The 25215-nt window shown below is 51.0% G+C and overlaps 9 protein-coding genes across 9 annotated transcripts; 4 read left to right on the top strand and 5 right to left on the bottom strand.

Moving 5' to 3' along the window:
• Positions 1 to 1971: 1971 nt before the first annotated feature.
• On the top strand, positions 1972 to 3411 carry N7477_001805 (uncharacterized protein; the record flags this gene model as incomplete). Its single annotated transcript, XM_056963468.1, has 1 exon — positions 1972 to 3411. The coding sequence occupies one exon, from the start codon at positions 1972 to 1974 to the stop codon at positions 3409 to 3411; it is 1440 nt and encodes a 479-aa protein (XP_056826387.1).
• Positions 3412 to 4889: 1478 nt separating this feature from the next.
• Positions 4890 to 6485, top strand: N7477_001804 (histidine phosphatase family protein; the record flags this gene model as incomplete). Its single annotated transcript, XM_056963467.1, has 1 exon — positions 4890 to 6485. The coding sequence occupies one exon, from the start codon at positions 4890 to 4892 to the stop codon at positions 6483 to 6485; it is 1596 nt and encodes a 531-aa protein (XP_056826386.1).
• Positions 6486 to 6789: 304 nt separating this feature from the next.
• N7477_001803 (F-box domain protein) lies at positions 6790 to 8377 on the bottom strand (the record flags this gene model as incomplete). The annotated part of the gene is made up of 2 exons (XM_056963466.1): positions 6790 to 7940; positions 8002 to 8377. 2 exons carry the CDS (start codon positions 8375 to 8377, stop codon positions 6790 to 6792), a joined length of 1527 nt encoding a protein of 508 aa, XP_056826385.1.
• A 614-nt stretch (positions 8378 to 8991) lies between these two features.
• On the bottom strand, positions 8992 to 10254 carry N7477_001802 (putative pantetheine-phosphate adenylyltransferase; the record flags this gene model as incomplete). The annotated part of the gene is made up of 3 exons (XM_056963465.1): positions 8992 to 9566; positions 9682 to 9958; positions 9991 to 10254. The coding sequence occupies 3 exons, from the start codon at positions 10252 to 10254 to the stop codon at positions 8992 to 8994; spliced, it is 1116 nt and encodes a 371-aa protein (XP_056826384.1).
• A 325-nt stretch (positions 10255 to 10579) lies between these two features.
• On the top strand, positions 10580 to 12611 carry N7477_001801 (uncharacterized protein; the record flags this gene model as incomplete). Its single annotated transcript, XM_056963464.1, has 5 exons — positions 10580 to 10669; positions 10725 to 11342; positions 11394 to 11997; positions 12055 to 12135; positions 12190 to 12611. 5 exons carry the CDS (start codon positions 10580 to 10582, stop codon positions 12609 to 12611), a joined length of 1815 nt encoding a protein of 604 aa, XP_056826383.1.
• A 1026-nt stretch (positions 12612 to 13637) lies between these two features.
• N7477_001800 (acyltransferase family protein) lies at positions 13638 to 15284 on the bottom strand (the record flags this gene model as incomplete). The annotated part of the gene is made up of 1 exon (XM_056963463.1): positions 13638 to 15284. One exon carries the CDS (start codon positions 15282 to 15284, stop codon positions 13638 to 13640), a length of 1647 nt encoding a protein of 548 aa, XP_056826382.1.
• Positions 15285 to 16470: 1186 nt separating this feature from the next.
• On the top strand, positions 16471 to 19187 carry triA (uncharacterized protein; the record flags this gene model as incomplete). Its single annotated transcript, XM_056963462.1, has 5 exons — positions 16471 to 16612; positions 16740 to 17683; positions 17731 to 18429; positions 18497 to 18946; positions 19017 to 19187. 5 exons carry the CDS (start codon positions 16471 to 16473, stop codon positions 19185 to 19187), a joined length of 2406 nt encoding a protein of 801 aa, XP_056826381.1.
• Positions 19188 to 20284: 1097 nt separating this feature from the next.
• On the bottom strand, positions 20285 to 21707 carry N7477_001798 (NAD(P)/FAD-dependent oxidoreductase; the record flags this gene model as incomplete). The annotated part of the gene is made up of 3 exons (XM_056963461.1): positions 20285 to 20549; positions 20607 to 20850; positions 20900 to 21707. 3 exons carry the CDS (start codon positions 21705 to 21707, stop codon positions 20285 to 20287), a joined length of 1317 nt encoding a protein of 438 aa, XP_056826380.1.
• Positions 21708 to 23431: 1724 nt separating this feature from the next.
• N7477_001797 (uncharacterized protein) lies at positions 23432 to 25148 on the bottom strand (the record flags this gene model as incomplete). Its single annotated transcript, XM_056963460.1, has 3 exons — positions 23432 to 24450; positions 24556 to 24908; positions 24958 to 25148. 3 exons carry the CDS (start codon positions 25146 to 25148, stop codon positions 23432 to 23434), a joined length of 1563 nt encoding a protein of 520 aa, XP_056826379.1.
• Positions 25149 to 25215: the final 67 nt, after the last annotated feature.

The raw sequence follows: 25215 nt of genomic DNA, 5'->3' as shown, positions 1-25215 counted from the left end.
TGCGGACTACTGTGAGGCTGGTCAATGACCCTTGTTTCCACGGGACTTATTCCTTCTGATATTCCTTTTGCTAATTGGTGTTCATCTTGCTTCAAATTGACGGTGATGGTGCTGCCTTTGCGTTACCCTGAATCGACCCTGGAACTATCCTGTGACGTAAAGTCGTGTTCAAAGCATGAACGTCCCAGGATCGGAGGGACATGTCAACCCCGAACCACCTAACGTTCGCGTAACGGAAAAAGCGGTAGCCGACCCTAGTGCCATTTACCTCTCGGAGATGGGCTCCACGAAACCCATCAATAAACCATAAAGAGAGAATAGAGCCCCACTTAACAATGCTAACCCACGACACTAGACTGCTGAATGGGACCTATCAGCTACCTTGAAGGATCGGTGAAGGGAACCACTGCAATAGCTTTTCCCTTGATGAGAACGCAAGTGGAGAGTCCATCACTTACCCACACCTACCTAACGGCCACCAACGGCGCCTCCTTTTTGCCGGTATTGACACGGGAACGCTGTGATGCATGCACAACATCAAAAAATTCAACCCACGGGAAAGGGGGTCGAGGCTTAAGGTTGACAGGTACCTGTATTTGCTTCATCGTCGGTGTCAACTCGCTATCGCCGCCTAATAATCCTCAAAGTGACTTGGACCGTTGTTGGTCTACCTCGAAGCTAGTTTCTGTCCGGGTCCCCCAAGCGCCAAACTCTCGGAAAATGACAGGACCACTCTGGAAAAAGGCACTATCGGCTGGCCGGGCTCCCCCATAACCCCCGACTAGGCCCGAGGCGGTACGAATCTGAGCAAAAAACAGATGAATATTGGCGTTCTCGGCTCCATCGTCATCGGTTCTGCGTCATGAATTGGCCCACTTCTCCCTGCCCCTATCGCACATCCCTTCTGGGGCCTACACATGGCACAAAGTTCCGGCTTTCCCTTATCACTAGCGTACTAGCTTTACCTGCCTTGTCCGGGGGGGGGGGCACGGCTTGAGATGGCTGGTTCGAGCATTGCCACAGACATCATTCTAAGAGCGAAACAGGGGAACAGGGGGGTGGACCACCGACGCTGTCCCCACTTGTCCCTTGTCCATGTCCATGGTGACGGCGCCCGCGCACTTGCAGCTTTCGGTGATTCGTTGCATGACGATCTGTACTTTGTTACGAGGTGTAAGGAGTGGACTCCGTAGGTACGAAAGTCAGATCAGTAGTAGAGAATAGAATCACCTCCAGTTTCGAGCCCAAGAAACAACTTCCCTAGCCCCGTGTGGCCCAACATGGCTAGCTAGGGTACTCCATACAACAGCAGATCCTGCCCAACGCTAATCCAGTAGTCTGGGTTGGACAGACAACTCTGTTTTCTGTCTTTTTTGGCCTTTTCTTTTTGTCTTTTTCTGTCTTAGAAATCCGGAGGTGATGGATCATGAGTCCCTTTTCCCCCCTCTCTCACTCACCGCTGCAATCTCAACGGCTCACTTTAATTAATCCTGTTCCTCTACTCTAGAACCGTTTTTCTTTCCCACCCCTTAGCTCCATAAGTTTAGCCTTGACCTGGCCTTGATGGGGCCTCGGATCGCTTCCGTCTTGCACATGGTTGATCTTACAAAAGCCGGGACACAAACAGAAGTGGGATCGATTCGCAGATCGACTGTTTCTATCTCAATATTCGCAATTCTTCAATCTCTCTGAATCGTCTACTTCTCCATTTCTTCTCAAAGGCAGAATACACTCATTTCTGCTCTTTCAATTCTCCATCGACGCCTTTCATCGTGGCTACCCTGGGCCTTAGCGTGTTGACTGCGCCTTACTCAAGGCCGCTGCATCTGCCTAAGCTGTCGCAGTATCCAGCAGAGTCTCGCTATCCGGGTCCCTTCCCCTCTCTCGCCTCTCGTGAGGCTCCCGTCGGCACCGAGAGAGGGGGGGATCTGGTCATGCCCTAAACCCCAGTCTGCCCCAGGAGTCCCGTCGATGTCGCAGGAGCTTCGGCGCACAGGTCCGTTGCCCGACGATGTGACTACCGATGGTCCCAGTGTCGTTGACACTGAGCGTGCAACAGCTGGCCACCGTCAGCCTTTGCGCCGGCCGCCATTACGCACTAGACCACAATCCTGGCATCCGTATGGCCCTGTAGAGCCGCCGTTGGAGGTCTCTTCCGCACGATCTATTGGTGTCCATGCGATCTTGAATCCAACGGGTCAGGCAGCGACGATTGATACAGTCAGCACCAGTCGCGAGCCTTTGAGTTTGCCGGGTCCCTCGGCGTCGTCTCGGCCACGGCAGGGTTCTTCACCCGCACCAAGGACGATGCATCATCTAGCGCAGCAGCAATTGTCTCCCAGGGCTCATTCGCGGTCTTTAATGCGACCGAGCTCCCCCTCTGCACGGTTTGTTGGTAACGGTAGGACTTCCGGACAACCGACTGTGGTACAATCTCCGCTCGTTGCTCAGAAATCTTCTTTGGGGCCTCGTCAACCTCCGTCCAGCTCATCTCTACCATTGGAATCGACACTTCGGCCTACTTCATTACCGCCTGTTCAACCTCCAACCTCGACATCATTAGACTCAACTCCCAGTCTTCACTCGCGAAAAACCAGCACAGGCCCAGGCCTCTTGACGAATCCGAATTCGCAGGAGACTAGCCCTTTGACACCTCAATCAAGCTTCAGTCACTTCGCACACGCATCGCCCGCAATGATTCATGTATCTCTCCCGCCATCTGCGCCGCCATACTCAGCACCGCCACCCTACGTGACACTGGAGTCCGTGGCCCGCGGTTCTCCGGCGATAGCAGAGCCCCGTCGCATCAAGGAAGAAGCAAGCGGAAGTGTCACACCTCTCGGTGGTAGCTTGATACCATGTGTATTGGACTTGAAGTCTGGATCCTCCAGTCAAGCAGAAAAGCGCAAAGCAAATAGCGACGCCAGTCGACGATTCCGGAATCGCAAACGTAACGAAGTCCAACTGGAGCAACGACTCGGGGCCCAACATGACGAGATCCAGCGTCATGTCGAGACAGTCCGTCGTCAAAGTGAAATAATCCGATTTCTCACATCACAGAGAGACCATTACCGTTCCGAGCGGGACTTCTACCGCGAACAACTCGGACGTACACGGTCCTTGAGTCAGCTGCCTCCCCGGCCGTCCTCACCTCGTTCTCAATCTTCTCTCCTTCCCGCTTCGGACTCCACTTCGACTTCGACCTGGGCTGGCGATGTGCCGCGCTCTGCAGCAGCACAAAGTGCGACTGCAACAGCGAGAGTACTAGACCCAGCGAGACAGGGGAATTGGCCGGCTAGTCCGGCATCTTACTCGCCCGCTCCTACTTCAGGGAGAGCACTTCCTCCAGGACCACCGCCTGTAGCTGGAGGAACTCTCCCTCCATTCCAAGGAACATGGACACGGCAATAGATCGTGACTTTTGCCTGGAACAAAATGATTTGCATTGTGTCATATTCTCTCCTATTTCCTTTGTCTTCAACCCCATCCCCATCCCCATCATGAACAGTCACTGGTCTGATTGCAAGCCCAATACTTCACCCTTGACCCTTCCAAACCTCCCTGCGATGAACAAAATTTCTCATTTGGGTGTATTAGTATATGCATATTAATATGTGTTCTTCATAATCCTTACCCCAAAAAGTGACCTCACAATTCTTTTCCCAACCCCGGATATATGGGCTCCCCTGGTGTCTGGCTTCTTTACAGTGATACCTCATTGGCTTTTGAGTGGGAAAAGATTCCAATTCTGTTTTCAACCTTTCCTTGATCCCTGTAATATTGTGACATGGAGTATAGATCCAGCTCAAAATGATTACTCAGGCCCCAACCTGTCAAATTACCTCAGTCTGAGTCCGACACGACATGTCTGCATTAAGTGGCACTCTCAGGCCCATTGGAGAGCCCCAACTAGTCCTCTTGCAGTTACGTAGCCATCGCCTCACCATCAATGCGTACCCAACATTGATGATTGAAGCCTCACCCAATACCTCCACTCGCCACCACCGGAGTTGCAGATTTGCCTGCATTGACGTGGATGTATTGCTCGCTGGGTTCTTCAGCTTCTGGGCCTGTAGTGTCTACGTGGAACCACTAACGCACATGTACTGTACTTCTATTTCGAAAGCTCCCCGCCAAAAATCCCGGGTCCCGGCTAGCTATGAATAGAGCTGTGAATTTTGGAAAATTGCGTGCATGGAATAGCCTCGAATCGATACCCTCGAGACCCATAGCCTTGGCAGGGCAATTGGGATGCCCCTTGCTGCGTTGGCGGGATCGACCTGAGATGACAGCTCGATTTTGAGATGGGGATCCTTCGTTCCGAGTGGACCCCGGATCTGTAGTGCCCAGGCATCCCTAGAATGGTTCTTTGTGAGGCTGTGGATGACGTGAGGGATCGGGTTTACTTGAGACGTCGCTTACAGTGCAGGCATCACGGTGGAGTTCTAGATCCTAGGGTTATCTCGACTGCATTGCCAATTTCATTGTTTCTAATAGTAATGGGCTGCGGAATACAAATGTGGGGAAGTGGATGCAGTACGTAAGACGACTGTATAGGGAGAACAATCTTCCGTGTCTAGTCAAGTGCGCGGCACGGAGGGACTGTCAAAAGGTGAATCTAGTCACCAATCAGTACATTTGATCCGGCATTAAATCCTAGCGGAAACAAGTACCAGCAAGTCACTGACCGTGGATGCGCGCACGTGTGGTAGAGCAGGGGCACGGGCCAATGAGATGACGTGAACTTCTCACGAGCTCAAGTGGGCAAAGGAATGCACTGCAGGTGTCGTGACATTGTACGGGCTGACCTTCTTGTTTCACGATGCATTTTGTGTCCTCCTCACCTGGACCTGGGTTCATTGATCAACTCGGAACGGGTGGAATCTACAATGGCGGGCCACGGTCGACCTTACGGACGAGCTCCAGTCGACGAGGAAGAAGAAGCTCTGCTAGGCATTCGCGATGGGGAAGAGCAAGCGAGGCCTAAGTCCTCACGCAAGCGATGGACGGTGCTCGGCCTGGTGGCCCTGATGGGTGGTCTTGCGATCGCCATCGTGTACCTGGTGTTTGGGTATGGAACCTGTCGTTCTGCATCTCTTGCCAAGGAAAATCATCCTGATGAGAAACTGGCGGTGTCTAGCTCGAGAAATGTCCCTCGTCACCCGAAGATGTGTGATACCATCAACAGTGGTTACGAGTGTTTCACCGACATCTCCCAGCGCTGGGGTGCCTACTCGCCTTATTTCTCCGTCGAGGGAGGCATCTCCGGTGATCTGCCCAAGGGCTGCGAAGTCACCTTTGTCCAGGTTCTCTCTCGTCACGGTGCGCGGTATCCCACTGCGTCTAAGAGCAAGAAGTACGCCGAGTTGATCGCGGATATTCAAGCGAATGCGACGGACTTCAAAGACACCACGGCTTTCTTGAAGACCTACAACTACACCCTGGGCAGCGATGATCTGACCACTTTCGGCGAGCGCCAGATGGTGGATTCAGGAATCAAGTTCTACAACCGTTATGAATCTCTGACCCGAGACAATATCCCATTCGTCCGATCCTCAGGGTCCTCGCGAGTGGTCGAGTCTGGCAAAAAGTTCATTCAGGGCTTCCAGCAGACCAAGAACACTGACCGAAAGGCAGACCGGGACCAAAGCCCCCCAACGATCAACGTGATCATCTCCGAAGATACAGGTTCAAATAACACGTTGAACCACAACACCTGCACAGACTTTGAGGCTAGCACTCTCGGCGATGACGTCGATGCCGGCTACGAGGCCAGATTCGTGCCTTCAATTGCCCATCGCCTCGAGAACGATATGCCAGGCGTGACTCTCTCCAACGACGATGTCACCTATCTGATGGACATGTGCTCATTCGACACCATCGCGTCGTCGGAAGATGGAAGTGTTATCTCTCCGTTCTGCGAGATGTTCACCCTGCGCGAATGGAGTCACTACAACTACCTCCAGTCGCTAGACAAGTATTACGGTTACGGTGCGGGTAATCCTCTCGGCCCTACTCAAGGTGTCGGTTTCGTCAACGAGCTCATCGCAAGAATGACCCAAACCAGTGTGCACGACGACACTACCACAAATCACACCCTCGACTCCAATCCAACAACCTTCCCAGTGAACACGACTCTCTACGCAGATTTCACCCATGACAACGGCCTCATCCCGATCTTCTTCGCACTGGGCCTGTACAATGGTACTGAAACCCTCCCAACCCAGCACATCCAATCTGAATCCGCCGCAGATGGATACTCCGCCTCAAAGACAGTTCCTTTCGCAGCTCGCGCCTACATCGAGATGATGCAGTGTTCCAAGGACAGGAACTCCGATCCATTCGTGCGCGTTCTCGTCAACGACCGCGTCGTTCCGCTGCACGGCTGCACCGTCGACAAGTACGGCCGATGTCGCCGAAAGGATTGGATCAATGGCCTCAGCTTTGCAACGAATGGAGGCGACTGGTCGAGTTGCTACGCATAGGCGTGTCACAGTGTTTCTTTGCTTCAGTTGCTCAATACCCACCCTTGACTATTTTGGGGTTTCGTCTGCATTAGCTCGTCATAGTCCTTCTTGCCTTGAAAACGTGGTTACGTAATTTGATGATGGTAAAGAGAAGTATGCGCTAAACGATAATCTAGTCTCTCTCTCTCTCTCTCTCTCTCTCTCTCTCTCTCTCTAATCGTAGACTCCAGCTATTTGCGTCAGGCTAAATACAGAGGGGCTATATACGAAAGTCGCCGCCAATTCCAAGCAATTTCAACAAATTTTTTGCAATTTTTAACAATTAAATTTCTCGCAAATGCAAATGCGACTGGCCCTTCGATACCCTGCTGAGTCCTGACCGAACCCACGCCTCCCAAAGACCAACCTGCTCCCTTTGAACCCGGGCTCCATCATCGTCCATGTCATGGATCGTCAATGTGAGCAACTTCTCCAAATCCTCGGACCGCCATGGCGCCGACAACCTCCCTCTAGCAACACCCGCGGGCTCCGCTCCTAGCGCATTTCTCACCACTGGCAGTGGCGTACCTGCCGCAAAAGAAAACGAAGACGACAAGAGTGTATCAGGCTGCGCATCAAGCGGTACATCAAAGACCTCCACTCCACTACCCGAAGCCAGCAGATCAAAGTTCTCCTCATAATCAATCTCTTTCAACTCAACCCTCTCCAATCTCTCCAATTCTCCTCTCAGGACAGCCAGTACATTCCTCCAACGCCCACCACGTCTGAGATAAATAGCACCTAATCTGATCTCTCTCAACATGCGTCTATGTCTTCGCGCCAGAGAGATTATTTCATGATCTGCCAATCTCCATCCTTGTAGACTAAGTGTTCGAAGCGTTTTCCACCGCGTCTCATGAAAGATAGCTTCAAGGTCCAAGTCAAGGGGAGACTTCGGTGGGAAGCCGATATGGATGGATACGAGGTTCTTGGCTTCTGCGAAGAAGCGACCAAATACATCAGATAGGTCAGCCATTGTGGATGAGATGTCCTTGCTGGAGTGGAATGTTATGTCTAGACTTGTCAGGCGGCTGCCCATGGCGGCCAAGGTGGTTGATGGGGCGTTTAGGAGTTTAAGGGTTGCTTCCGGGCTGATTTGAGGGCCGATGAAGCGGATGGCTGTGCATTGGGAGTCGAGAAGGGCGATGCCGAGGTTTTCTACTGCGCGCGAACAGGCGAGCTCCCAGTTGAAGTAGGGTGCTCTTGTGGTTGTGTTTGAAGTGTGGAGAAAGTCGATCATTTGTTCGTCTGCGGAGTCTTGGAGACGGAGGAGTTTTATTTCTTGAAGGGCTGGAAAGGCGGCAATTGCGCGGCTGAGTTGAATCAGGTCGTGATCTGTCTCTATCAAGTTTGTCTGTTCATGAAGACGGCGGGCGTGGATTTCGGCTAGTGTCGTGTTGTAAGTGTGCAGTGTTTGGAGAATATGTGCCCATCCTGGAGAAGGTCAGCCTGTGTCAGCCTGTGCAGTTGCATGCCTGGTGAAGTGGAGGTGTACCGCTACCGGTATAAAAGGGTCGCACGAGATATGTCACCGTTCTCACGTAGCAGGCTAGCTGCATTTTAAGTAGCTCCTCTAGTCGACGGAAGCCATCCAGCGAGAAACGAATCACGAAGCGGGAGAATTGCCTCGGGGTGCCGATGCGCATAAATCTTTTGCAGACTAGTCTCCAGCGATCGAGATCAGATGCTTCTCCGCGATGATGGGAATATGTATCAATGCTGTCTTGGCCGTGCCCATTTCCGAATGAATGACAGTTCCGGGTGCTCGAGCTCGGCTCCAGCACAAAAGATAGAATCTCGCTCAATAGCTCGTCCGCGAGGTCCTGGATATGACGTGACAGGTCCATGATCTGCGCATTCAGCAGCCGCAGACTGGGCGGCGTGGGCGATTAACGCCAACATGGAATAATGAAGACAAGGAACAAGAGGGAACCAGAAACAGGAATCAGAGAGATCCTCCGGGAGCACCAAGACGTTATAAATGCGACAGCGGTGTTCTGCACGACATAGAGCAGAATGGACTGGTCAAGACGGCTGTCTCACCATGGGCCGCATGGCGGGTGTTCTCGCCCTAACAAACCGGGACGATCGTTAGGACCCTGGTTTAGCGCGACGCCGGCGCTGACAGACTCAGGCTCTGTATTGTGATCCGGCGGGATCCATTGGCGATGAAGAACTCCCGGGAATCACATGATTGAAGAAGGCTGCGGCCAGCCAGCGCGAACGCAAACAATTGTTTGATCAGAAGTGCGAGTCATGGCGATGAGTGGAGCTGAGAGAGGCCAATGCAGGCCCCCGCTTCGTTGTCACATCTGCATCTGCAGAGTGACGAGGTCGCGTGTGGAGTACCCTTTGATTGGAGGAAATTGACCGATTTCTGGCCCCTGAAGTTTGTTGGGTTGGTATTCTTGTATATCGGTTGGTTGTCAGGATGTCTTTCTATCGCCTTAGTGGCTTACGCTAGACCCCCATCATCTATAGCCTGTCATACCTTCGCGAGGTTCATCCGCCGACGCCGGATGTCTGTGCTACTGATTTTGGAGTCGATATTGGCCTCGGTGGCTCCAGCCTGAAGCACGTCCACCTCAAATGCCCCTAGCACATCCCAACCTTTTTCCTTTCTCTTATCATTGACGGCCTCGCCGCCAGAATGTGTCTCTTCGGAGACAACTAGTGCGCTAATATCTTCCACGGTGATTGTAGGCCCAAAGGGGTCGACAATCTCCACAAAATTGAAGATCAAGTTGGGCCGGACTCTCATCTTGACGGTCTTTTCATTGGGACCGGATCCCCAGGTGCGCTCGAGCTGTGGAGCGCTTTCTTCGCAAAAGACCATGATGGAAGCAAGGAAAGATGCTGTGCTCCCATAGCGTTCCTCCCAGCTCTCGAGATATTCGGCGTACTTTTTGTTCACGAGGAGTGCATCGCCCGTGATACCCGCAGTGAGAATCCTGTCTCGACGTTGGTCTGCCTCTTCGAGTGGCTCCAAGACCAGTGCGGTGGCTGTCAGCAATAACTTGTGGCCCACATGGAGGTGATCAAAGGTGCCACCGACAGCTACTGAATAATGGGGGGGTTGATAATTGCTGGTTCTTAGGGATTGACTCATTCTTCAAACATGTTAGACTTGTCGAATGGAATCACCAAGGAAAATAATCTCTTACCTCTGACATACGTCCATCCTGTTCGGGACACAGAAGAAGGGTCGGAACAGTCCATTCAGCGCTGCTGGAAACGGCTCGCAACTTCGATGCTTCATGATTCCGGTAGCTGACAAAGGCGTCGGCCAATGCCTTGCCAGCTTCATTCCCTGGATAGAATACATGATCCCATTGTCGATCTGAGATTGCAAGCGACTGTACATCGAGAATCGGACCAAAGTGCGAGCGAGTTGTAGAGGGTGAGTGGTCGACGAAAACCACGCGAGCATCGATGCCACCAGGAGAGTCTAGCTCAATATCCAAAGCTGCCGCGGCTGCCCCACCAGAGTGTAGATGCTGGTGAGATAATGTTGCAGTTGTTTAAAGATTCTTGCACGGGGCTTGCTAGCTGGAGAAAGTAGTCCAGGGACGGCAAGAGCAATATCGAGCGAGACAATGTCATGAGATCCATGTAGTGCCTCGGAGAGCTTGACCAAAACATCCGAGACCGAGGTCTGGAATACATCCTTGACCGGGTTGAAGTCAAAGGATGGGGGTGGGGGAAGTAAAAGCACCGCCGTATACGGGCGAGATTTCTCAGAAGACATGGCGAAGAGCTCAAGAAAACACAACTAGAAAGTGCAGAGAGGTAATGATATCAAGTAGCAATGGAAGATCAACCTTAGGAAAGTGGCTGAGACCCGGGGTAGCGCTGACTCAGCGCGGGACCCCCCAGCCTCGAGCGAGCTGCGACAGCGACGTGCTATTGCGATCCTGCGCTGCCTCTTTCGGAGCTCTCTTGAAGCTCGCTGCACCTCAATTCGGTGTCCCTCTCCCATACACCTTCTTCCTACCTCGGGGAGTGGAGCTCACGAAGATCTCAATCTCGATCGTTTTCCTCTTGACAGCCGCCGTGGAACCCTCCTCCGCACCATGTCGAATCCCGCCTCATTCGATTCGCCTCGGCGGTCTGCCGTATTTGGTCGCCAACCAGAAGAGCTACATATGCCTGCTTCGGGCCAGGTGAATTCGAACCCGTCCCGTCAACCCTCCTCCCACGAATACCCCACGACCCCAGACGCCGGTGCAACCCAACCCCCCCTCCATCAACGTCCACTCCAGCGCCCAGGCTCTGCAATATGGCAGCCCCAGTGGAAACAGCAGCGGTACGCTTCCAGGTGCCTTGACTCCGGGTGGTCAACATCGTCCGCCCGCCGTCTCGGTCAATACAGCCCCGTCCGTCATTCCCACCTTACCACAGACAACACCACAGTCTACTCATCGCGCGAGTATGGTCAACTCTCACGGACATTCCCGATCCACTCCCTCTGGCTTTGATCAGACCATGTACAAGCAACAGAGTGCGGGGGAGGACACCAGGTATCCCTCTTCCCCTGGTGCTGGATACCCGCCCCACACACCGCAAGGATCCAAGTACTCGCCCTTAGGGCTTTCAGACATTCGTCCTTCCAGCGATCAGCTCGGTCTGGGAGACTCGCTCCTGAGCCCTGGAAGTGGTGGCGGTGGCGGCCTTCTGCCTTACAACGGCGACACCCAGATACCCTCCAACAGCAATTACGTTGCTCCATGGCCTATATACGCGGTAGATTGGTGCAAATGGCCGATCACAGGAAATTCCAATTCATTCGGAGGGAAGCTAGCACTGGGAAGCTACCTTGAAGACAATCACAACTTTGTCAGCACTGCAACCTCCAACATCCTTTGCTGATGCTAACCAGCCGTTCAGATTCAAATCATTGACGCACACTGGACCCAACCAGATCCAGACACACCGGACGCCGCAGCAGGAGAAATCAAGCTGGAATACGTGAAAACTGCAGAGGCGACGCACTCATATCCTGTCACGCGTATTCTTTGGGAACCTCCATCGTCTCAAAAACAATCCACTGATCTCCTCGCCACATCGGGTGATCACCTCCGCCTTTGGTCTCTTCCCCACTCCCAGCCGGTGCAGGGCTCAAACTCGATTACACGGACTGCAAACCAGCGAGAAACTCCTACTACCAAGCTTTCTCCGTTAGCCTTGCTTTCCAACTCGAAATCCCCCGAACACACCGCCCCGATCACTTCCCTCGACTGGAACACAATCTCCCCAAGCCTCATTATCACTTCTAGCATTGACACAACCTGCACGATTTGGGATATTCCTACATTGACAGCTAAAACACAGCTCATCGCTCATGACAAAGAAGTGTATGATGTCAGATTCTGCGCGAATAGTGTCGACGTCTTCGTCAGCTGTGGTGCTGATGGCAGTGTGCGTATGTTCGATCTGCGGAGTCTGGAACATAGCACCATTATCTACGAGCCGAATGACAAGGTCGAACGCCGTAAGTTACTCGATTTAAGGCCGAGTACTGCAAATTTTGATGACTAAATCTTTCTAGCCGTAATGAGTCCCGGGAACGCCAGTCCATCAGGCCCATCACAGACGGGAATGTACCCTCCTCCCTTGTTGCGAATCGCAGGTATGACATCTTGATTCTTCTCGTGGATATCAAGAAATTAACAAACATTTTCAGCATCTCCCCATGATGCCCATCTCCTGTCAACTTTTTCATCGGAATCCAACGTTGTGCGTGTTCTTGATGTGCGTCAACCAGGACAAGCCCTTCTTGAGCTGAAAGGCCATTCCGCCGCACTAAACTGCGTCGAATGGTCACCAAGCCGGCGTGGCATCCTCGCGTCCGGTGGAGATGACAGCCTCGTCCTGATCTGGGACTTGATCAACCAAAATAACGCCGTCCCTGTCCCCGCTGCCACCCAAGTTCCAGGGGCGCAGGCTCCCGCTCCAACTGAACGCGGGCCCGCCGCCGCTTGGCAATGCGATTACGAAGTATCCAACATCAGCTGGTCACCACAGGGCGGACCTGGCCACGACGGATCTCCCCGAGAATGGCTCGGCGTCTGCGGCGGACGAGGCATATGGGGTGTGTCGCTGTAAAAGGAAGAAAGGACATCCCAGAAAGAACGTAAAAGGGCCCAGTAGCGTGTTTGACTTTCTCTCTTATCTTCTTGCTGCCTTGTCATTTTCTCTGCGATCTGCCTGCATTAGATGGTCTTACTGCTTTATTTGATCTCTATCACATCCCCCCTTTTGCTCTCCGGATGCATTTCACCCTGTTTGTACTCATGTGGTTAGACCGATTGATTGATGCCCGAGGCTTAGCTGCGACGTGGCTGGGCTCTGACTTTTCTGCGATGAATGGGCCTCATTTTCATCTGACTTTGATTTTGGCATGAGTGAACGAATGAATGAATGATACATCAATATCTCAGCCGCGGACGGCTTCAAATGTACTTTGTTGCCAACAACTTCGACTCACATGCCTTTTCATGCAAAGCTAGTCCTAGAGCCTTCCTGGAAGCGCTTTTTGCGAGGACCATGAGCATATCAGATTCCACGTTGCACATATTACAACATGATGCCTTGACATTTGTATAGTTGAAGGGTTATATCGTGAAATTATGGGGTCTCTACAACAGTCTCTTCGTCCCAGATCACCGAATTCTTCCCTCGAAAGAGTTCTTTCACGACATCAGCTCCTTGCTGATTGAAGTCTTTGCCTGTAGTATGCTAAATTTAGACCCCAAAACGAATGCCTTGCTGAGATCAAAGTGCTACAGCGCCGTTGTCCTGTGAACAGATTGCGCAACTTTAGTAGATTGGAAATCACCCCGGTCAGACGCCGATTCCAAATTCGGCGTCTAACAGCTGTAGAAATTGGCTAAGACGCTTGTTCTTTACGTACGACAGCATCGACGAAGGTGGACATAATAAAGATGCAAGACCAGCAGTCTATTGGTGCGACAGGTTACAAAGATTGAACTGTCGTGCATTCAACTGCAATCTGGTCGATTCTTGGTGACAAAGAGTGGTGTAGGGTGTTCAAAGCTCGAGCTGTGTGACAATCAAAATTGAATGAAGATAAAGCCCTAATATCTATATAGAACAGGGAAACATCCACATCTATCCCAATTTAGGCGTCGCCCTTGGAGTACCCAGACTCGGAGTAGGAGCCAATGGAGCATTCTTCACGAGAACGCAATTCTCAGCCCATCGCGCGAATTTGACACTGGGAATATCCACAGCGCGCCAATAGATATCGCCCACCCAAATCGAGATAGGCAGACATATCATCCAACCAATCAAGAACCCAAAGCAATATTGGAAGTTGGTTTCCTTGCCCGTGATAGCCCAGATATTCGGCATGAGAGAGTAGCCCAATGAGTGTAGAATGGGTCCGTGGACGATATAGAATGCAAAGGAAATCTTGCCTAAGTATTGGGAAAGCGGGTTGGTGAATAATTTCTGGATGTCCGGTGAGTGGTTGATACTGAATACGATGAGGGCTGCGCCAATAGATTGTGGGAATCGTTGAAGTTCGCCGTAAGTGTGAGGGGTCAAAGGCCATAGCCATCCAAAGCCAGGGGTCCATTTGAAGCCTAAGTTTGGGGCGGAACCAATGTATAGGCCGGTTATGAATACAGATATCCATAGTTTGCGGCGCGAGATGGTGGTTAAGACTCTGCCACTGGGGCTTAGGCGAATGTTGGTTTTCTCGTCAATTGCGTTCAAGCCCGCTGGACGCTCCCAGGTTCCGTTGATGATGTCGATCTCGGCCATGATCATGCCGAATAAGAAGAGGACAACGTCCCAGCGGCCATAGCGCATACAAAACCAGATGAGGGACCCAACGAGAGACATGCGGACAGCTGTGCCGACACGGGATGTGGCGAGGATAGTAAGGAATAGGACAATTGAGGAGCGAAATTCAACTGGGATGGTCCAGAGATGCGGGTTGTAATTGTTGTAATAGAGATTCCAGTCAAAGGGGTTTAAGAGATGCGCGACTGTATAGTGGAAATCCCAGAACTGCTTTGTGAATGATCGATACACTGGCGGGTGTTGTTCATTGGTGCCGCGAATGGTGAGGCCCTCCTGGATGACGCTGTGCGAGTAGTTGTAGAGACCGAGGCGGACGGCCAGGAACACACACATGAGTCCAATCAACGCGGGCACGTATAGACGTAGGCCACGTCGGAATGTCGAAGAAGCCAAATTTGTGAAGGTCTGCTCAAATGACTGGGATCGGATAGTCTTGAGTGGCTTGTACGACAGCACATAGCCAGAGAGGACGAAGAAAATGGCCACCATAACATGGCCCGAGATCAAGAGATGCACAACTGGCAGCTGGTGAATGCCGAAATTATCGCCATTGAAACCCCATCCAATTGAGACTTTCCACGTGTACGTAAAAAGGAAGTGGAAGTTGAAGACGAGCAGGCAGGCCCAGCCGCGAAGCCCGTCAAGGGCAGCGATGGCGTGCAGCTTCGTATCGTCGGGCGTTTCGCCTCCGACATAGTGTTTCAGAAAGCTCGGCGTCAATGCGACCGTTATCCGGTGCCATGCATCTTCCGTGTATGCCACCCAGTCTTTCTGTGGCACTTTCGGTGCTAGACCGTTGGCGTTCGCGAGGATGTTGGATGGATGGAATTGAGAAAAGCCGTTCCAGCGGGCAGATTCATTGGTGTTCGAATTAGAGCCGCGCTCGAGGTCCGTCAGGGGAACATCAGCGGCGCTCATTGAGGCGCGGTCTTCAGCAAAATATGGCATGTTTGCGCGCGATTACGGGGGGATTTTTTCAAGCGTTCATGGCGATACGACAAAGCGTTTCAGGTTAAAGAGTCATCGAAAGAATCGTATTGAACCGTGCAATCCAGATGAGGTGCTCGCCAGCGAGGTTCCCAAGTATGCAAAGCGGGGGGTTGAAGGCGCGCACTGCGGGTCGGCAGGAGAGTACTAGCAGTTTTCAATGGCGGAATACGTCAGCGGACGCGGGAACGGCGGGGAATGGCGCGGCTCTGCGATTTAAGGTCTTTTCAGAGGGACGTGGCGACTTGGCAAGATCCTAGATTGCGAGGAAGGTTCAAAGTTGAAATTTTAGAGAAGAACGGGCTTGGGGTGCCCTGCAGGTTGATCATTGAAACGAAGGGGAGCTAAGTGCAGATCTCCTGCCGATAGCGTGCGAGTGCATCAGGGGGCGCGGCCGTCTTCAGTTAAATTGCGGGTGGGCGCCAATGATAGCGATCTCCATGTGAGCACAGTATACTCTCGGTCATTATATCCTGGTTTACGTCATGATTCAAGTAGTAATTGACCGTGATATAGGTGCCGATCTCGCACAATAAACTCGGGAATGAGGCTTTCTTTGTTTCTTTTCTTTTTCTACGCTGGGACACGCGTCCTTCGGTGGTAGTGAGCATGCCCCTCGGAACAAAGCTTCGGGGCCAATCGAGACATACGCAGTGGTAACAGCTATTTCAAGAAGATACAACTAACGCAAATCTCCGATAGAGCCTTCCAGGTGCCCGGATGAGGTACTACTAGGAGCCTTAACGCTCGAAGTATACTGCATGACAGCGTCAAACCTTATTCATGAGGCCAAGAGCCATGACTCAGCATATCACATGATCGTGTAGAGAAAATCTACTTGGCCCCTTGGTTTCTTTGCTTCTTCTACTGATAGTTCCTTGTATGAGTCCAATATCTTTCTCAGACATATACGAATTGACCTGTATCAAGTACGATGACTCTTTTTTTTTTCCAATATATATCCTTGTTCGATTCGACGTGGATTGCCCAAACCCCGAACCCGTGTATACAGAGCTTCGCAGGTGCTACACAGCTCCGAGGTCCTAGCTATCGTAGAAACTTCACAAGTAGATCAGGAAAAAAGTCCAAAATTAAAGTCGAGTACAATGAACGAGATATCACTGAGGTCGGCTTGGATACTTCGTCGATGGAACACTGGAGTCTTTCCATGCTTTTCCCCGAAACGGCGATGATCCTCCCAAGCTCCCTGATTCGCGCGATCCGGGTCGAGAACTTCTCCCTTTCTCTTGATTCCACCTGTCATCAACCCTCGACTCGTGCAATTCTCGGTTGATGTCGCGATCGCTAGTTGCGCGTGTCTTTCGATAAAGCCTTGATCGCGCTGGTGGTTGTGGTGACCCCTCTGCCGTCGCGATGGATTTGCGCACGATCATGAATAACGACGGCGGTTCCAAGCCTGTCCGCCCACACAAACCTCAAGCTCTCCGATCGATCCTGCTCAGCAGCAGCGCACACAACAGAACTACTCGGAAATCGCTGCTCGCCCTTCACAGCCTCCGTTGCAGCATTCGCATGGCTCTCCCGAACAATCCTCGCCCTACGCTCCTCCTCAATCGCCTTACCAACAGTTCAAGGGCGCCCCCGCGCCTCCACCATTGAATACAGGAGCGCGATCTCAGCGGAGTCAAAGCCCTCCTCAGGTAATGACTCCATATGGACCCGGTGCGCGTGACCCATACGGCGCGTCGGCGTACAATTCGCATCCACAGCCCCCCGCTGGCCCCTTGGCCTCACCGTACACACCGCAACCTACGAGTGCGGGTCCTCATCATCCCGAACAGGGTTCATACTTTGCACAGCAGAGATCCCACTCGTTACAATCGGTCATGACGAATCCGCACGCCCCGGGGGAGACGTTCCGTCCACGAGACAGCCCTCCCACCGCCACGCAGCCTCTTCCACCCCATCACTTTTCTCCTCCTTCCCATCGTCCTGCTCCGGAGACACCTCTGGGACCCCCCGCCGCATTTGCCTCTCGCCAATCCCCTTCTGCGCGTCCGCTATCCTCCGGCCACGAATCTGCGCGCAATTTTCTGTCCAGCCCTCAACCAATGCAAGACACACCTATGCGAGACTCAGCCAATACGCAGTCACCTTCTCTTTCCCGGAACTTCTCACCCAGCTCTAGACCCTCTGAATCTACTCCTCAACCTCACTCGGCCGGCCTGAAACACGAGTTTATGGAAAAATCAAGTCCCGGGACCTCTAGACAGAACAGCATCGCCGGTACATCTGAAATATCCGGAGCTCCAATGCGCTCATCAGAGGATAGAAGATTGAATGAAAGCCCAACGGCATCCTTTCCATCGGGACCAGGGGCGGAAACACGTGTCTCGCCCGTCGCATTGGCTAATGCCCAGAGGAATAGCTACTCAGGGCCGAGAAGTGGATCCCACCCCTGAAGACGGTGAAGATGGAGGTTGACCACGACCCAATGTCTCGAGTTGAGAGCCACCCGTCAGTCGATAGTCAGCCACCAAAAGCGAAGAGGAGACGATACAATGAGCCCCCAATCTATGCCCAGCGGTCGGTCCGTACCAAAGGCAAATGTCCTGTTATTCCCAACCCACAACCTCCTGTTCCAAAACATTTACGCCACTCAAGCCAGGAGCCTTGGGCCGCTCGCAGGCGATCTTCCACAAATGCGTCCGCAGTGACCACTGCGACTTCGCATAATGTACGCACACCGGGCTCTGTTCCGCCGAGTGTGAATGGTCCTCCACTGCAGGCTACACCGGTAGCGGCACCAGCGCCTGCGCCTGCGCTTGCACCTCAGGCGTCTGCACGTCCCGTGGGATCACTAGGACCCTGGGAGCCCTCAATTACCGGACTCATTCCATTCGAGGAGATCACGAAATCCCTCTGTGATTTCCTTTTCAAGCATGTCGTCATGAGAAACGACGTAGCTGTTGGAGGAGCAGGCTCAGTTGCTACCGGACAAGGAACAATCATCGAGGTAGAGGCGAAGCTAGGTCATGTCATTGACCAGGATCGTCGAGAAAGACTGCGCTTGCCTGTCCTCACCGAGAGCGTCATCAATCGCGATTCCGGATTCCGCACAGCGTTTGAGAGCAGCATGACAGTCGTAAGTGACTCACCTTGCCCTTCAAGGCGTGCAACGGCGATCCAACTAACCAATCACGAATCCTTAGGAGCAACACCGCGCCATGAACAACTTTCTAAACGAGACCGTTCGACATTCTATGCCGGCCGCCGACCCGAATCGCATCCCGCTCACGTACGCCCACAAAAAGGAGCGTGATACCTTCTACGAAGTCGATCCCAACGAACTTCCCCCAGTGATTCGTCAAAATCTCAACCCTCGCCACAAACCCAAGGTCCGTGTGACAACGGACCAACGAACCGGCGAAGTGATCGCCAAAATTATCAAATGCCGTGTTGCCGACATCGACGTGTACAGTCCCCGTACAACAGTTGACTGGCGCGTATCCGTCAATCTAGAAATGGAATACGAAGGAGATCACACCCACCTCCCGATGGTAGACGCGTCCAAGGGCGGTCGCGGCGAACGGAACAAAGACCGTATGAGTTACCGACACTTAGCCTACCAGATCGATCTGACACAGGTAGCCAGGGCCGAGGTGAGCCTTTTCCCCCGTCTGACCCCTGATAGCCACGTACTACTTGAATGCCTTCTAACCACCGTCATAGCCTGCAACGAAAAACGAATTCGAGCACGAGCTCGAGATCGAAGTCTCAGCTGCTGAAATTCGTCGACAAGGGACTCTGGCTATGGCCGGTGACCCATCGAACCAATACGAGGAATTGGTGAAGGGCTTTGTGGACAATATTCGAATCCTGGCGCGAGCAGTGCCGCCTTGACCTTGACGAGTCTTCTTTTACGCTCCGATTTAGGATTTCTCTTCTTTACCTGTATTCTCACATCTGATTTGGCTTAGCCCATTCTCAATTCATCTTTCGTTCTTCCTCCAGGAAGATTGATTGATCTCACCATGCTCAAAAATGTCTCAATGGAAGGCCTACTTGTCTTCCCAGGCAAGTCTACTCTGCAAATGACTGTATGATCATTCTCGCCACGTAGCAGTGCGAATGTCTATTTTCTGACGTCTCTTTCAATCCGTTCTTTCCCGCGATATTGATGCAAGTGTCTCTTGAAGTGCGGGTTCATCCTGCCAGACCGCGGGCAGATCAGACCCTAAGATTCTTAAGAGGCTGTCATTTCCCTCCTCCAGATAACCTGAGCCTGATGGAGGCCAGAAAGACATATACTGTGTGTCTTGGTCGAGTCAATTTGTCATTTTGGGGTTGTCTGAGGACTGTTCTGGTAAAAATGTCGACGTTCAAGACATATCCACAGTTGCAAACATTGTGTCGAGACGTGAACCAATGAGACTTCTGGATTCTAATGCGAATCCCAGTTTGAAATGTTGATGCTTTGATGATAAATAACGTTTTCCGCAGTTCTATACCTTATTGCCACATTCGAATCATGAAATATGACCTTTCAAAAAGCTAGATGCATAAGAATAAGAACCTGACTGATCTTTGGACTCCAGTCAAGATTCCAATCGTTTCAGCCGTTTTGTTGGCACTGAGGGCTGATGCCCGGGGCAGAACACCGTTATTGGGACAAAAGAATACATATGAGTAGCTTTCTTGCTGATTACATATCAAGTATGTTTGCTGAAGAAACTCTGATATTTACAAAGCACAAACTTTGAATTTTTTTCATGTCATACCCAAGGCTGAATGTCATACTCATTCAAGCTATATGCGTAGACTTGATAAAGGTATACTGGAATACTGGTTGACCTCATCCACGCTTGATAAGGGAATTTCTTTTTCGTTCTATTTGTGAAATTTTCTAACAGATTTCCGAGTCATCGTGATATATAAATTACGTTATGCGAATATACTGACTATGCAAAGTCCATCGCCGAGACCCCTTCTATCCTCGACTACAACTTTGCGGCAGGCTGAAGAAGGTGCTTCATCTCCGAATTAGGATACTCCACGTTTTGGGAAGAATCAGGACGCTGACGATCCCATGCCCACTTCTCTACAAGTTCTGGCTCCAACTCACCCTCGAGCATTTGTGTGATGTATTTGCCGAGCACGGGGAAGAATTTGTATCCGTGGAAGGAGCCACATGTCGCGACATAGAGGCCCTTCGAAGCGGAATGAGGAGAAATGATAAAGTCAGAGGTTGTAGTGAATGCGTCCCTGTTAGATGTCAGATTTTGTGAAACTTACGGTGTTGCTGAGAGGCAGAGTACTCACCAGCAGATTCGATGCTTCGTCATTTCCCAATCCGCACTCTCAGGTCCGTACCACAGATTTCGTGCCTCCACAATATCCTGCTTGAGAGGCCCAGGAACCTTCCATTGGTTGTAGTCGTGCGTAGGCGGAGGCGAAGATATGTGGCGACCGGGCAACACTTCACGAGTATTTGTGAAAATCTTGGAGCCCCACCACTTGAGCTCTCCATCTTTGGTAGGGGGTAGAGTACCAATGAAAGGCTTGCCTAATTATATTCAGCGACATCCATGCGAATAGGCCAGGAAAAGTCCTACCCTCCTCGGGCGTATAGCCCTGGAAACCAACGGGCATGTCTTTGAATTTCGCATATTGCTCCTTCTTGAGCTGCGCCATCCCTGTTGTGATACCAGCGGCAACAATTCGCTCTCCAGCTCGGAGACCGTGATTACCGCTCTTCGCAGCGCTCCACTCAAGCAACGTGGGCGTGAAAGCACCAGCGGCGACGATAGTATGCGTCGCTGACAGAATCTGTCCAGACTTTGTCTTGAGACCAGTACACGAACCACGACCATCGAATTCCAAGGTAGCGACCTCAGCAACTACATATTTCACGCCTAATTGCAGACATCTCTTCGTAACGGCGCGAAGAGAATCTCCAGCAGCGGCCCATCCACTGGCTCTGTTAATAAGAACCTCCTTGACACCGGTATAATCAGCATTGTCGAAAATTCCACCGTATAGCTTCCGGGCCTCCACGACCGGCAGAGCGATGATATCGTCATTCCGGCCAAGATCTTTATGGTGGTTGATCACATTTTGGGCGTAGTCGCTGCGGCATGTCCAGTAGACACCGGTCTGATGGAAATGAGGCTGCCATAGAGGATCGGACTTGAAGATATCCTGAGCTTCAAGAGCTAACCTGCAGTAGACCTTGTCGTCGTAGTCAGCGCGAACAACCTTGTTCCAATCCCAGGATGCGGCCACGCGGGTATCGGCGTCGTATGCGTCTCGGTCTACCAGAGTCACCGAGGCATTGGGATATTTTTGAATGAGGGTGTATGCTGTCGAGACACCAAAGACACCGGCTCCAATGATGAGGTATGAGGGGTTCTTTGTAGTCATCTTGAACCCGATTTGCGAGCTTTTATATAGCAAGTGAATCTCGCTAGCTTCCGAATGAAGCTGCGTTGAAAGGTGAGGTGGCCGCCAAATGCACGGGGAGGTTCCTAAATTGCTTTCCTTGAAACCAATTGATGGTTTATCACTCAATTGAGACTTTATCTGAATTGACGCCGACTCCGACCCGGGGTTGACCTCTGTCGGGCGGGGAACCGGTACAGCCGATCACGTGGCGGTATAGATCGGGTTGATGAAGTTGCAGGATCTCCGTTCTGCACCTTTGGAAAGTGATGCTTTCGATAGCAGATGCAATCATAAAAATTTAGTCCCACTCGATGTGAAGTAAAATATTTAAAGAATGTAATGAGGGGTAAATGCCCACCCTTAAAGGCTCGTATATCCGTACCCGGCGGGTGGGCCCGAACCGTCACGGACCGTTTCCAACATCGGCGCTTTACAACTCGGCCTTTACTGGGATCTTCGAATAAGTTTCGGATGCATTGTAGTCTGTCGAAGGTCAATCGTTGGACAGAATCATTAAGAGGTATACATGAACGAGTATACTCCAGCATTCAATTTCATGGAGAAAAAATATAATGTAATCCTCAGCAAGCTCGCCACCCCAATTACTTATTCTTTATTCATGAAGCGTTTATAACGCCTTTATATTTATTTTAAACCCTCATCAGGACATATGAAAGCCCTATAACTAGGCTTCCTGCAGATATCTCATACGTATTGACGTCTATTAGTTTAATTACCGGTCGCTAAAGCCCTCTAGGTAGGCGTTGCAAAGACTACTCTTGTGCTAACTGAGGCTTATAACCTAGTAAATATACTGATGCAGTCGATCTATTATACCGACAGATCTGGCTATAATCTTTTAGTCTATGGGTTGAGCACGGGCATCACCGTGTGAGATTCTACCCTCCTGCCTTCTAATCCCCTTAGTAGACTAATGCCTTGCTTAAAGGCTTCATAAACGAATAAGCCCTTATCGCGCTGTATTTACCGTTTAGGTAACACCTCTTTTTTTTATCTTTTTATACTTTATAGCGCGTAAATTTATTGCTTCTTATTCTAATAGATGAATACGCTTTATAACTTGTTCGTATGCTCTTAACTCCTATTAGCCTATTCGACGGCCTATAGACGACCTTCTTCCTCTAAGTACTTAATCTTACTTCGACCTTATTCCGCTTTTACTTCGACCATATTTTGCCCTTACTTTATTATTGCTTTGCTCTTACCTCTCTTTTACTTTACCTTTACCTTATATTTAAGATAACTAATGTAGGTAAGATAGGCATTACCTTATCTAAGTTATCAGAATAATATGTCCAGATTAGTTAAATTGAGTCAATTTTATAAAAGGTACATGGGATTTTATAACCCCTAGTATTCTAACGAGAAGAGGTATTCCTTCTTATCCTATTCCCCTAAAGTCTATATCGATAGAGAATTAACTTTGAATAAGCGAAAAAGGTAGAGATATAAAAGAAGAGACCAGAAGCTTCAATCTTCGCGAATACGACCGTATTCTAGGTGCTACTTCCTAGATCTACCTTCTCATCTATCAATTCTACGTTTTTATTAGATAGAATCTTACTCATCTTAGATCGAATTAGTAGCACAGTAGGAAATTAAATGTGGGAGGTGACGCAAAGAGACGATAAATTGGATAGGGTGGCGAGCTTATTGTAGATTACGTTAATTCGAGCATTTCATTAGCCAAAAAGATAGGATCGCCTATTCACTAGAGCATCTACCCCAGCTAGCCACCTCTCCCATACCTTCCCGTTCTTATCTTCAAGCCCTAAAACCATCTTCATCCTGGTATAATCACGCACTTCTTGATCCTCCTCTTCACCCATAACCTTCATCTTGCTATCTGGGCCCCAAAGCATCCACCTGCGATCCCCATCAGTCTCCCATGGCATCAAGCCGTGCGCGAACCGAATCCAAGCACTTGAAAAATCCCTCACCATGCCTGTTTCCTTCTCACTCAGCTCATTATTCAAATTACCGAACAGATACAGCAATTCATGCGCATGATATGCTGTACCCTCTAATGCGTTCGGCAGACGAGATCGCTGATCGAAGTGGTAATAATATAACGCGTCTTTTGGTAACTTCTCAGCTGCACACTTGTTGGCTAGTAGGTAGTTAGGGACCTTGAAGATAGCGTCACCACACATGTGCTCTGTTCGAGAGAAGAGATCATCTTGTGAGAGGTCTGCTGTAATGCCATATGCTCTGAGGATGTGGTCTGTCTGCGTATCATCTCCAATTTGCCTGCGAAGGGCTTCTCGAATGGATTGGTAATTTTCTTCGAGAAGGAGCAGGTTCAGATGGAAGATGATTCCCTCGTGGTAGGTATCGCCGAACATAAGTCCTTTCAGCCATGCGGGCGGCGGCATCACTTTCCGTGGATCTACTTCCGGGAGATAGAACCAGCCATCCAAACAGGGATTCCCCGTACCGGATGGAACACCCTGAATCGCGGCCGTTGCGTTCGCGAGCTCTTGTTGAGGGACAGATCGGAGCATGTCGAGAGCGTCTATTGCCGCGGGGTCAATCTTAAAATAGATGCAGACTGCTTCAAAGAAACAGTCATGTTGGGCCATCGTCCACGCCGGGATTGCAGCAGATAGGCCAGACATGCAAACAGCACGGTGGAAGACAGGAGGGCGAGCTGATTGAAGTTGGTTGCTGATCGAGATGCCCCCGGCCGACTCGCCCACTGCTGTAACGTTATGGATATCACCTCCAAGGAAGCCGATCTACTTCTGTATCCAATCGAAGGCGACTTTTTGGTCGGTGAACCCGAAGTTGCCACTGCCTTGGTAACCGTCTTGCTCCAAGCTGCGAGCGATCATCTCGCCGGCTAGGAACCCGCCAATGCCGACGCGATAGGTGAAATTCACGCTGATGATCGGGCGACCAATTGAGATGCTGTGGGAGACGAGATTCACAGCATCGAAAATTGGAAGGTTGGCACCGCCATACAAGAGAGAGCCGCCGTGGACATAGACAAAAACTGGTAGCTTGGTATTGTCCTTGAAGGCACTAGGGACCACGATATTCATTACCAGACCAGAAAGCTCGTCTACTTGACGTGGATGGGAGAAATGAGCTGCTGGAGGAACGGGGACCAGGTCATCCGAGTCGTCACCTTCGAGAATTGGACTCGGACAATCATTACTATTGATGTTTTTAGAGGATTCACTCTCGTCGGGCGGTCAATTCCTACCCCAGTCGAGTCCCATCATGGTGCCCTTTCTCCCATGATGTCTTCAATACCGAACGAGTCCAGCGCTTTGACAGATATGCATATGGAATGCCACAAAATTGCTGAACTTCGTTGGCATATTCGAGACCATCCACATTCCCGAGACCAGGGATCGTGATCCTGCACTTAGAGACAGGCGATTGGAAAGACATCTCTCAGCCGCAATTTGAGAGACTTTTTATCTTCCCTTCCAATTCATAGATCCAGATTTATATGTAC

Source organism: Penicillium maclennaniae (assembly GCF_028827695.1).
Source record: "Penicillium maclennaniae strain IBT 15551 chromosome Unknown utg000002l:1.0-2354659.0:1.0-2356205.0, whole genome shotgun sequence".
Lineage (NCBI taxonomy): Eukaryota > Fungi > Ascomycota > Eurotiomycetes > Eurotiales > Aspergillaceae > Penicillium > Penicillium maclennaniae.
The sequence above is the reverse complement of the archived record's forward strand: the minus strand, read 5'-3'. Positions and strand labels throughout refer to the sequence as shown.